Genomic DNA, 13,452 nt, shown 5'->3' with positions numbered 1-13,452 from the left:
AACCCACTGGGCCATCTTGCTGACCCATATCTTTTTGTTTTCAGACATTTATCTATATACTGATAATGAAAAAACGGGCCCGCTATTGGACCACTCTAAAAGGACACGGGGCTGTGAAGTCTGATGATGTAGAAAGCGGTCACCTAGCAACCGAAGTCACAGGAACCCAGACTCACTCTAGAAAGTCTGTGATGTGCTTCTGACTGCATGCTGACCAGGTCCAAGGACTCGTGTGGTAGTTTAGAGTCGGGGCCATGACGTGATACTGATCTTTAATTCCGGCTTCTTTACATTTAAAGCTGTCGTCGTGTGGCACATTAAACCTGAAAGCGAAAGCAAGCACCTAAGACGACCAAAAATGATCACAACGCTAATTAATAAGAACCCCCCTTGTGTTTCTACAGCTATACAATATCAATACAGACAAATCTAGTTACGTTGGGTTTTATACTCTGGGACTTTACACAAGATGAAATTCGATGTTTAGAGTTATGGTTTCTGATAAGCACTAGATTGTGTCTTGGATTAGTCTCATATCTTTCTTATTTGTCATCAAAATCTAAACAATAAAGTTATTTGGAATTTGTCCCCATCTACCTCAGGATAGGAGCCTAATATTCACAAAAACATATCTGCCTGTTTCACGGTGAAGATCTAGGAGGTGGGTGTGTACATTTGGTAAGGGGTCACCATGTTAATTCGAGACCATTGTCTGGTTCTGCAGTATCATTGATCCCCAGGTCAGTGTCACTCTACATACCAACTACGTATCAGCAGATGCCCTGATGGACAGACCATAGTAATAAAACCACGCCCAATGACACACAAATATTAACACTGAGAGCAGTGATTCAAGAACTATCAGGACAGAAACAGGTGATGTACTAGGCTTCACAGACTCAGATGTGGATGGAAATCACCCTTACTTTCCACCCACATTTGAGATACCCTGAGGTTACTTGAGGAGAAGGCCTATCTAGTGAACACAACACTGTGCAGTGTATAGGTCGGCAGCTTTAGGGACCAGCAAGAGTGTTTCTGAAGTACCACTGCAAGATTTCAACAATCTGAAGGTCTCCCTCATTCTGCCTTATCCCTCTGTCCCCCTTTAACCACTGGTGACCATGAGCTAGACAATAAAAGGGAACTGAAATGGCACCTTCTAAGTAAGTTATCTCTTTTCAAATTACTGCCCACAGACATTCTAATGTCATGGCCAGAGAGGAAATTTGGTCAAACAAAGAGCCATCTCTGGCCTCCGATTCCTTACTGGCCACAAACAAGGAATGTAGTGACCTACCCTGTGGCTACATTCATCATTATTTCTCAGAAGACTAGTTCATAGGACTTCCAAACTTTCCATGGGGGCTCTGAGCACATCATGGGAAGTCATGGCCTCCACTCTCAGAGCTCAGAACCCCAACAGGGCTCTCCTAAAGCAGGAGTAAGAGAACCCCATATAGGTGTGGACAATCTTCAAAAAGAGTTCTTTGATAAATAAGAAACCCCATGGACCAGGTCACGTGCGAGGGCTCTGAGCAAAAAGAGCAAGATGTGAGCTGGTCTTTCATGTGCTGTTGGGGAGTTCTCCAGAACCAGGAGCCTTTGCAGGCTCCCCCGAAATGACAGTGGACAGTACCTGGCCATGTGTAGGATGACAAGGAATAAAGGCCAAAGGTCATTGTCATATAACCAGTGCAGTGAGTGAAATAGAAGACTATTCAAGTTCTACGTCTGTGAACTGTTGGTTTGTACACCCTGTCTGACCTAACGTGGATCACAAAGGACCACAGTAGCCTTTCAAGAATAAAGGATGAAAATCACACGGTAATATTTGACATAGGAATCCTGGTGCTCATGGCTGAATGCCTGCAAGCGGAAGGCACACTCCTCAGGTGAGGGATAGGTACTCACACGTGTCCAAGCTCATGGGCGATGGTGAAGGCGGCACTCAGCCCGTTCTCTTCGCTAATGGAGCAGCTCCGTGAAGGATCGCACAGGGTGCCTAGCTCTGCTAAGCCTAAAAAAAAAAAAAAAAAAAAAAATCACACACAAGTTCTTCATCAAAATGGGAAGCGGCACCAAAATCGCCACGCAAGATGTAAACCACCCACTGGTGGTGGAATTACAACTTGAAAATAAATTGTCTGTGAATGGTGAACAAATATTGAAAGCCAGAAGGTAAATGAACAGACTAAATGGCTTGCACTGAAATGTTTTTTAAACATTTAGATTCTCTCATGCCAAGAAAAAAAAGATAATAATAAAAATAATAAGATGATCAAATACTCTACGGCGAACCCAGGGGAAGGGAAAACAGAACTTTCTAGGGTGGGTAATATGAAAGATGAAGAGTTCCAGTCAGTAGACAAAGAAAGAGAAGAAAGAAGCTGGCGTGGCTTTCCTTTAACTAGGCTTGGGGTATATGGATACTCACATACCACCTATTTATACAAGTCAAGTGTCAGTGTCTGACGTGGCGTTTGCCCTTTCATATATGTCAGCTAAGACGAGGCGTGGCTGTGACAGAGGAGCTGCTGCAAACACTCAGCAATCCCCAACTACCTGGGTAGCAGGAGGTGGTTTATACAACAGAATCTTCTATCTCCCGTACCAAGAATGACACGCAAACAAGCAAGCTGTGGACGATGAAAGTGGTGGGACCTAGCTGGATGTCAACAATAACCACTCCAGCTTGTGGAGTCCTGCAAGTTCAAACAGTAAGGAAGACTAATAATAATAATAATAACGATAACAGCAATTCATTATGATATTCTTGACTCCACCTGTACATCAGTATCACTGACGGTTTAGATTTGGGGGAGTTTCAGTGTAAACCAATACTACAGTTTCTGCTAATTCCACCCTTTAACATTTATTAGTTAACATGCATCCATTCGCCTGTGAGGATTCGTTTCAAAGAGCTGGCATATGTCTGCACCTTCTCACTGTACACTGAAGGATTAGTGTTGACCAAATATAGTGTGATGTCTTCTTCTAGGCATCCTTTTATCCATAGAAGTTAAAATTCTGAACATCATCCTTACATGGAGGTCGATCTCCAAACAGTCATAAAGTTTTATTGATCGTTTAAAGAAATGAAAGTTAAATTCACAAATCTATGGCTGGGAAGATATCGAGAACAAACTCTTTAGCCAGCCAAGGAAAACCTGTTCCCTTTGTGAACATCTTGCCGAGAGGCCTTGCTTGGGTAACATCTTCTCCAGAAGATCCTTCCTTAAAGTGTAGATCAATAGAGAATCAATACGCTTCTAAGATCTATGCTCCCACGTGTACGTTTGTAATTAACTGCCACTTTGCATTTCTCCTTTGTCAAAGCAGAAGAATGGCAAGACACTTCCTATAGCTGTCCTCATGTCTCAGACTTCGTTGGCAGTATCAGACTGCTAAGAGCTTAGTGCCAACAGATAGAGTCACCTTTAGAGCTGAGCTGAGATTTGGAACATGACAGTGACTCCTTTATGACACAACTTTACAGTTCATCTTTAAAAGTACACATTGCAAAATCTTACTCATGGAACAGACTTGTGAAAATATATGTTTCACATAATCAGAAAATGGGCTACAAAGTTGCCCTACAAGGCCACAAATGCATATCAACAAAATCTGAAGTAATCTGATATGTGTGTGTGTGTGTGTGTGTGTATGTGTGTGTGCATATATATCTTAAATTACACACATGCGGCAAGCTTAGTGGTTTAGAGCACCTACTGCTCTGGCAGAGGACATGTTTTTTATTCTATCACCTACATGGTAGCTCACAGCCATCTGTAACTTAGTTCTAGGAGATTCAAAACTCTCCTCTGACCTCTGCTAAGGATGCATGTGGCACACATACATACATGCAGGCAAAGTATGCATGCGCATAAGATAAAAATAAATCTAAAATTACTCTACAACTGGAGTCTAATTTTAAACAGTAAGTTATAAGGTAAAGTATTGATATAAACACAGAGAAAATAAATGTCAACTTAAAACTCAGACACAGCAAGATATTAAAATGGAAATGTGCAAATCACTGAAAAAGATCATTTGCCATCAATAACCTACACTAAAAAATATTTTACAGGCTAAACTCAGCGGGGGCGAAGGAAGAAAGAAAATGACATAAACAAGTTTTGGAGGTGGGTAGATGCACCCTCAGATGTAAGTGCTTGCTGTCCAAGCATCAAGACCTGAGTTCAAATCCCTAGCAGGCATCTTAAAAAGTTTAAAACTTTTACAAAAAGAAAATGGCCTTTGAGGCTATATGCGCTGTAACTGAGTATTGTGAGGGTCAGAGACAGGAGGACTATGGGGACTTGCTAGCTGCCAGCTTAGCTCCTGGTCAAGGCTAGATACTGTCTCAACTATACCGTGGATAGTGTTGAACGAGAAAACCTACCTAATGTGTGAGGTCTACACAGTGACAGAAATGAAGTATTGAACAACACTATGTAGGGCCAGCTGAACAAAGGCAAGCTTTGACCCCTGAATCATTCGCTTAGGAGAGAGTGCTAGAGAAAGTTAGCTAGTCCTCCAGCTTGCCCAATGCTGACTTGGAGGAAAAGATGTTTCTGTGACTACCCAACAGGGGGAAGGTGGGATATCTAATGTGCAGACAGACATGACGTAAATATATAAATTTGAAGAAAACGACATTTACATGTGTGTACATAAACACATATATACTTCGAGTGTAATTTTCTCATCTGAACTGACAATGCACCCTCCTCCACAAGAGCCATAGATGGTCTAACAAAAAGAAAGTAAGAGAGAAAGAGAGAGGGGGAGAGGAGAGGGGGAGAGGAGAGGGAGAGGAGGGAGAGGAGGAGAGGGAGAAGGAGGAGAGGGAGAGGAAGAAGAGAGGGGAGAGGGGAGATGGGGAGAGGGGAGAGGGGAGATGGGGAGAGGGGAGAGGGGAGAGGGGAGAAGAGAAGGGAGGGGAGGGGAGGGGAGGGGAGGGGAGGGGAGAAGAGAAGAGAAGAGAAGAGAAGAGAAGAGAAGAGAAGAGAAGAGAAGAGAAGAGAAGAGAAGAGAAGAGAAGAGAAGAGAAGAGAAGAGAAGAGAAGAGAAGAATACCAAGCATGAGAAGCCTCCTTTGAGCTGTTATTCAGGGTTGCCCAATAGACTCCCAAAACATTGTAGGCTATTGCTATCACCCTTGGTTGTCTCTCAGAAGTAGAAAGTAGCTCCAGCTGAAGATATGCTCTCCAGAGGACCCATGCTGGATCTGACCTGAAAGCCTCCTGCCTGAAGCGCAGCTTTCTGGGTACCAGTAGGTGCCACATAAGCTTCCAAAGCAAAGAAGCAACCAATTGTCCCACTGGGGCTAAATCGACATACTCCTCAGTGCACTCTGTAAATATTTGTTCTTTCACCCAGATACTCTGAGTCTCACCCCTCTTCAAAGAAACTTCTCTTTGCAACAGACAGGGACCATGGCAGAAAATCAAAACTGATCAAAACACAGAGAACAAAAGACCATGTGGTACCCAGGCCCACTAACACATGAACAATACAAGTCCTGCGTCTAAGGCTCCACATTGGAGAAGAGGTGTCAGGAAGAGTCTAAGAGCCAGAGAAACAGGAAACTTGCTGCAAGATTGTGCCTGCTAGAAAAGTCAAAGAGGGCTATACCCATGCAGCATGTATGGCTGCCTGAGACCTGAATAATGAGCTCTAGACATGCTAATTTAGAGAAGGGAAACTCACAGGCGTCAACCCTAGACAATAAACTACAGGCAGAGGGGGAATTCTGAGAGTGGAAGAGATAGCCTTACTTAGGAACGAAGACCCAGATTTCCTTTCAAGTGGTCAGCCCTGAGATCACATACAGACCTGTAACGTTATACATAGAATGTGTTCTCTCTCTTCTCCCTCCCTCCCTCCCTCCCTCCCTCCCTCCCTCCCTCCCTCCCTCCCTCCCTCCCTCCCTCCCTCCCTCCTTCCCTCTCTCTCTCCCTCCCTCTCTCTCTATCTGTCTCTCTGTCTCTGTCTCTCTGACTCTCTGTCTCTCTCTCCTAACTACAATTAAAGAAAGAGAGGCTGGAGTAGAAAGCACAATGTTACCTGCAGTTACTTCATTTCTGTAGAAAAGGAAATATCAGTGGTTGGTGGATACAGAAAAACATGTTCGAGCTTCTTAGCAATTGACCAAATTAAAATACATTTAGACTGGCAAAGACTGAGAAATCTGCAGATAACCTCTACCAACAAGGAGTGAGCAAAAATGGATGCTTAAACATCCCATGGCTATCTAAACCAGCTGGACCAGGGTACTTCAAGTTTCAGAGTTTTTCAAAATTAAAAATATTTACATAGAATTCCACAAAAGTCTGATTTTTTAAAAAAGTGTTTAAGATCTAAAACATTTTAAATGTAACACGACCATTAAAATCTAGCATTTCTGAGCTAATATCCACTTATCAGTGAGTGCATATCATGTGTGTTCTTTTGTGATTGGGTTACCTCACTCAGGATGATATCCTCTAGATCCATCCATTTGCTTAAGAATTTCATAAATTCATTGTTTTTAATAGCTATGTAGTACTCCATAGAATGGGGAACAAAATACCCATGGAAGGAGTTACAGAGACAAAGTTCAGAGCAGAGACTGAAGGAACGACCATCCAGAGACTTCCCCACTTGGGGATCCATCCCATAAACAACCACCAAACCCAGACACTATTGCAGATGCCAATAAGAGCTTGCGGACAGGAGCCTGATAAAGCTGTCTCCTTAGGGGCTCTGCCAGTACCTGGCAAATACAGAGGTGGATGCTCATAACCATCCATTGGACTGAGCACAGGGTCCCCAATGAAGGAGCTAGAGAAAGTACCCAAGGAGCTGAAGGGGTTTGCAGCCCCATAGGAGGAACATCAATATGAACTAACCAGTAACCCCAGAACTCCTTGGAACTAAACCACCAATCAAAGAAAACACATGGACTCATGGCTCCAGCTGCATATGTAGCAGAGGATGGCCTAGTCAGTCATCAATGAGAGGAGAGGCTCTAGGTCCTGTGAAGGCTCTATGCCCCACTATAGGGGAATGCCAGGTCCAGGAATGGGAGTGGGTGGGTTGGGGAGAAGGGGAAGGGGGGATAGGGGATTTTTGGAGGGGAAACCAGGAAAGGGGATAACATTTGAAATGTAAATAAAGAAAATATCTAATATAAATAAATAAATAAATAAATAATTGGAAAAAGAAATTAAAAAAAAGAAATTGTTAAAAAACAAAACTAGCATTTCAGATTAGGGATGTTGAGCATGCAGCAGAACAGGTATTGATCCAACAATTCAATGTGAGAAAATTAATTATTCAGATTTGACTAAGAGGACATCAGTATATGAATATGCATGAACTGTTATGCAGAAGTAAAAAGGCATAACCACACCAATAAGGCTTTTTTTCGTAAAGTAAAAGCAAACTCTATTGTGTTTAGAAAAGTACCATAGAACTAATGTTTCTACTTTTCAGAAATTGGAAGAAGTTGACAAAACTAAAATTTTTGGTGCAGGTTACCTCATCAGGAAAGGCAGAGATGTAATGAGGACTGAACACAGGCCTGCTTTAGGAGCAGCCACGTCCCAGCTGTCAGACCTGGTAGCAGGCTCACGGCTCTCCACTATAGCCTTTAAGCTTCCAAATGGGCTACGGAATATTATCTCATACACACAGAAACACATTAAATATCATGCTCTGCATAGCAATCGATGCTTGGTAACAACTAAATACTAGTTCTTGTTATTCTACAAAACCCAGAGGCAGAATCAGAGAAGCAAGAAACATTTTTTTTTAAAAAAAACCAGGACAACACACCGAAATTATTAAAATGACAAAGGGAGTCTCTAAATATACTTTTTTATTTATAGTTCACCAAATAGTCAATGAGCTAAGTTTCATGGATGGAAGAACTTACCTAACGTGTCGCATTTCTCTTTAGCTCCGCAAATGTCTTCCCTTAAAATAAAAGATTGTATTTTGAGACATTTTTGGAAAGCATGGTTGCAGTAAGTCAACACAAAAAATAAAGCCTTAACTCTGCCAAGACCATCAGCAATCAGCCTCGATCCCACAGTGCTCAAAGCCTTTAAAGTTACTGGTGCCTCACACATGGGCCTGTCTCGGTGGGCAAGAGATGCTCGCCAAGTTCATACCGTGAAGATGAGGTCGCTCTCACAGCCTCAGCGTGCCCTCTGGTGATAACACCAGTAGTTGTGTGAAACATGGAGGCTCTCAGATGGCAGGTTTCCCATTTGGCCTCTGCATCTGTGAGTCTCTTGGGTAGCTGAGCAGTGCCCCCACTCACCTGCTGCTCATCTCTCTTCTGCATCTCTGCTCCCTGCTCTTTCTCCTTCCTGTCTTAAATCCTTCACTGTGAACCTCTGCACTTGATTTCAGCAACAGTGCAGGCCCGAATCATAGACCATAATGGTGTGTAAAAATTAAGACAACCCTACCTTCTTTTAAAAGACTAATAGAACAGACTTCTATTTCAAGGTTCTGGAAAGCTCACCTTCCCTTGAGATTGGCCCCAAAGTGAAGGATTTCATCAGTAAACCATCGAGCCAAACAACAAATACTACACCTCCCCCTGTTTGAAGTGTCGTCCCAACAGGTGTGAACTAGCACTGAATGATGGCTCTGAGAAGATGGGAATGTTTTTTTGACAATGGAACTTGCTCCTAGAGAGGGAAACCTGAAAATTATGGGAAGGCCTAGGAATCAAGACCAGACAGACAGATGACAAAAGATGACAGACAGATACACAGAGAAAAGCAAATGAGTAAAAATGGCCCTCAGTGCTACATGTATGTCAGTTTCCACATATTGCTTCTAATGCTCCCACTCTGTCTCTAACAAGACCAAGGACTGCATTTTATTTAGACTACAGCAACTCATCCGGACACTGATGGTTTCCTGAGGGATTTCCCACAATTCCAGTCTGAAAGAAGAGTCGGTTCTTTCATTCTGAGAGCTCTCGGGGCTTCCATGTTTCAGCGACATAGAGTCAAGGTAACCAAACTCTACCAGTTCTCATGCAAAGACAAGAGTAGAAAATCACTCTGCAGAAAGATGGGTTCAAAAGCCATACCTAGTGATGAGGACAGCAGTGTCATGATGGGAGGGGTGAGCATCATCCGGGACATTCTGACTCTGTTGCCATAAGCAAAAGTTGCGTAACGTGGTGGCTGCGTTAAAACTGATCACTGGTCCTTCCTGTGTAAACAGTCAACAACCCAACATAATGGCAAACCTTCCCCCCAGGTCCATTAGAACTCAGTTTATCAAACTCCAGTTTTACAGGTGCCTGAAGAGCAGCGTCAGCTTTGCTCTTAGTTTTAATTAGATGCATTTTAGCACTGTGATAAAAAAGAATGATCTGACATCATAATCTAGTATATTCAGGATCAAAAGTCCCAACTGTAAAAAAAAAAAATAATGTATTTTAAGTTCTTCAACAGTATGATAATAAAAGGGAGTGGATGTTTTCATTTTGGATTTTTAAACTGTTGATTCATGTGTGTTATTTCATTCATATATATATATATATATATATATATATATATATATATTCTTCATTATATATATTCTTCATTTTATTTCCACCACCTTTTTTGAGACAGGGTCTAAACTGTATAGCACTGGGGAACTGGGGAAGTTTCCTGTAGACCAGGCTAGCCTTGAATTTACAGTGATCTTTCTCCTCTGCATTCCAATTGCTAGGATTTAAAGCAGGAAATCACCATATACTATTCAAATTACATTTTAAAGCACATTTTAAAAGACCCCATTTCAAGTAAGACCGTTGACAGCTAGCCCCACCAAAAGCCAATGATAATGCACAGCCTTCACTGTGCCCTGCTTCTTACCTGCTCACTGTGAATTACAACTAACTTCACAATCACTATATTGATAAGGTTCCCAATGCTGGAATCCTTGTAGATTGCAGCAACCTGCAAGTAGACACCAAAAGATGACGTTGCCTTTCCGCAGCAAAGTAGAAACAACCCAGAGTATCCATTCTCTGGTGCGGCTACACACTAGAGTCTCTTAGAGAACCTTTATCAAAAACCTGGGCCTCATCCCATCCCTCGTGTCCCATCTGATGTGATTAATGTACATCAGAATCTCGGGGGGTCAAAAGACACACCAGCATCCTTGAAAATTCACAGGGATTAAATAATCCTCATATAAAGCTGGGATTGAGAACTAGCTACCTATACCCATCTATGGCTCAACATCAGTATATATATATATATATATATATTCTGCACTTTCATTAAAATCACCAAGTGTGTAAATGCATTCGAGTATGGGAATTACTGACATAGATGACTGAGAGAAAAAAGCCTCTCCACTTCTTTCAAGATCAGAATCTATTTATTTATAACCACAGCATCCTATGCAAATATGTGAGCTCTCCTATCTCTGTCATTTTACTTAATATCTTCTCCCGAAGTCTTATCTGTCTCCAATTGTGAACATGTCTACAGTTCATTTAGCACAGATGCAGTCCAGGGTCCAGGAGATTCATCTCGAGTCACATGAATAGTAATGGCAGAGGTCTTACAACACAAGCTGATTCTCTGGTCTTCAAGACTGGAGAACTTAAGGCTGTGAGGCCCTGCCTAACCTCAGTCTGTGCTTTATGGCTAAGGCATGATAGTAATATATTATAACATATGAAATACAAATATACAATTATAAACAATAATATGTATTTCTCCACCCCAACTTCAGAGCCTCTTCTTCTACACTCAAAGAGGCTAGTACTACACAAAGGCTTTACACAGCCAATGCTTCTGCCTCTCTGTTCTCTGCCTCTCTGCCTCTCTACCTCTCTCCGCTGCCTCTCTGTATCTCTGCCTTTCTTCCTCTCTGCCTCTGCTCTGCCCCTTTAATTAACCGGGGTCATGTGTACAATAGAAACCATTTATAATGCCTATCTACACCAACTACACAACGGATCACTATCGAAGCCACAGAAGTTCACTGACTCAGGGAGTGCTTCATCACTTGTTCATTTAATTAAAATTGTTCCATATCTATTATTCACTTCATTTAGATAGACAGAGATGAGAAGGAAGACACAGTCCCTAACCTTTTAGAGTAGAGTTTGCATCACTCTACCAGGCCCCTCCATTGGCCAAAGCTACTGCCACACAATGTATAATGAACCTCTCACAAATGCTTCCCAGAGCAAAGGGCCTCCACAAAATGGAAGTAAAGACAGCTCTGGGCTACAGCGTTAGACCAGCATGAACATATACACTCTGGTACTTTTCCTGGTGTTTTAGGTGGGCAGCCACAACTATTGGCAGGCTTGTCAGCTCTACCTGCAGTGATGGCCCTAGCTCTGGCGCTCACAATAACAAGAGCAGTAGTAGCCACAGTGTAGATCATAGTAGGTTAAGACAAAGATGGTTAGATTGTTGACAGTGGTGTTAGGGCTGCATATATGCTCCCCCTAACAATGATGTGCTTCACAAGTTAAGAATTTGGACTGGTGATATTAGCCCAGAAACTTAGAATATCCAAGATACAGTTTGCAAAACACAAGAAAATCAAGAAGAAGGAAGACCAACGTGTGGATACTTCATTCCTCCTTAGAATAGGGAACAAAATACCCATAGGAGTTACAGAGACAAAGTTTGGAGCTAAGACAAAAAGATGGACCATCCAGAGACTACCCCACCCAGGGATCCATCCCATAATCAACCACCAAATGCAGACACTATTGCATATGCCAGCAAGATTTTGCTGAATGTACCCTGATATAGCTGTCTTGTGTGAGGCTATGCCAGTGCCTGGCAAATACAGAAGTGGATGCTCACAGTCATCTATTGGATGGAACACAGGGACCCCAATGGAGGAGCTAGAGAAAGTACCCAAGGAGCTGAAGGGGTCTGCAACCCTATAGGTGGAACAACAATATGAACTAACCAGTACCCCCAGAGCTTGTGTTTCTAGCTGCATATGTAGCAGAAGATGGCCTATCATTGGCCATCATTGGGAAGAGAGGCCCCTTGATCTTGCAAACTTTATATGCCCCAGTACAGGGGAATGCCAGGACCAAGAAGTGGGAGTGAGTGGGTAGGAAAGCAGGGCAGGGGGCAGGTATAGGGGATTTTCAGGATAGCATTTGAAATGTAAATGAAGAAAATATCTAATAAAAAATTGAAAAAAAAAGAATTTGGACTGGAAGTTGGATAAAGTGCCCACCTGAGTTTGGATCCTTAGCACCCAGGTAAATCCAGGGATATGGCACATGTCTGGAACTATGGTACCCTGGGAGAAGTGTGGGCAAAGCTAGGCAGATCCTCAGAACCTGTGGCCAGCTACCCTAGACAATTAGCAAATTCCAGGTTGAAACAAAGACCCAGACTCAAAACCTAATGTGATACGAAAGGACTCAGCAGGTTGTATTTATAAATGTGTGTGTGTAACAACAATAATTAAAGAATAAGAAGGCACAAATTTGAGAGCGCTTAGGGGAAAATGGAAGAAGGGAGAGGAAGGGGGAATGTAAATAATATAAATGCTATACTCATGGGGAAAAATTTTTTTTTTGGTTTTTTGAGACAGGGTTTTCTCTGTGTAGCCCTAGCTGTCCTGGAACTCACTTTGTAGACCAGGCTGGCCTCGAACTCAGAGATCCGCCTGTCTCTGCCTCCCAAGTGCTGGAATCAAAGGCATGTGCCACCTCTAATTTTCAAATACATATAGGAATAAGAAAATTTTTTACATGATAAAATAGTTCTCCCCTTAAATGTTAATTCTTCAATGAGCTAAAGTTCACCTTAATTTTTCCATTTTTAATGTTTAAAATTAAAAATTAATTTAAAATTATAAAAGTAAGACAGAAATTTTAAAAGGTTTAAAAAACAGACTTTAAACCTTTAAGATAATCATGGTTTTATACTGAAAACCCCGTGGAGATTGACGGAGGGCGATAACTTACACTGGCATTGGCCTCCATATGTTCACTCACACATGTGGAAACACACCCCACACACGTGTGTACACACAGCTACACACACGACATTGACATGCATGACACAGATACAAAAAGTGAAAGAGAAATGAATGTTATGGGGTGGGAATGCGGTTCAGCAGCAGGGACTGGGTTTGATCACAGATGGAAGAGGACAGGGGCGAGAAGGAGCAGGATCAAAGCCGGCCAACGTGTTCGCTTTTCCAACTGCACCCCACATCCTCGAGTTGACGCTTGCTCTTTGCGAGTGGTGAGTGGTGTGCTCATACAGGACACATTTGCCTCTCAGTGCATTCAGACGCGTAAGGGCCTGACACTGAGCGACTCTAGACAATAATGTCGAGTTGCACTCCAGCAAGGAGTAGCCAAAATGACTATGGGGTATTCAAGAGGATTTTAAAACGCGTATGTTCAGCACAGGTCCTCATGCGGAGAGCCTGGCGTTTTAC

General features: G+C 42.4%; 1 protein-coding gene across 1 annotated transcript in view; it reads right to left on the bottom strand.

Moving 5' to 3' along the window:
* The window catches only part of Adamts20 (ADAM metallopeptidase with thrombospondin type 1 motif 20), a 124,696-nt gene that overhangs the window by 76,453 nt on the left and 34,791 nt on the right, over nt 1–13,452 (bottom strand). Inside the window, exons 5-9 of the mRNA XM_021183238.2 lie at nt 9,879–9,962; nt 9,101–9,225; nt 7,925–7,965; nt 1,915–2,020; nt 177–323 (exon numbers count right to left, since the gene is read on the bottom strand). Coding sequence (XP_021038897.1) covers nt 177–323; nt 1,915–2,020; nt 7,925–7,965; nt 9,101–9,225; nt 9,879–9,962 — 503 coding nt within the window. The remainder of the gene's footprint in view (nt 1–176; nt 324–1,914; nt 2,021–7,924; nt 7,966–9,100; nt 9,226–9,878; nt 9,963–13,452) is intronic.

Source organism: Mus caroli, unplaced genomic scaffold (genome assembly GCF_978045245.1).
Source record: "Mus caroli unplaced genomic scaffold, Mus_caroli_1 scaffold_16, whole genome shotgun sequence".
NCBI classification, from domain to species: Eukaryota; Metazoa; Chordata; class Mammalia; order Rodentia; family Muridae; genus Mus; species Mus caroli.
The sequence above is the reverse complement of the archived record's forward strand: the minus strand, read 5'-3'. Positions and strand labels throughout refer to the sequence as shown.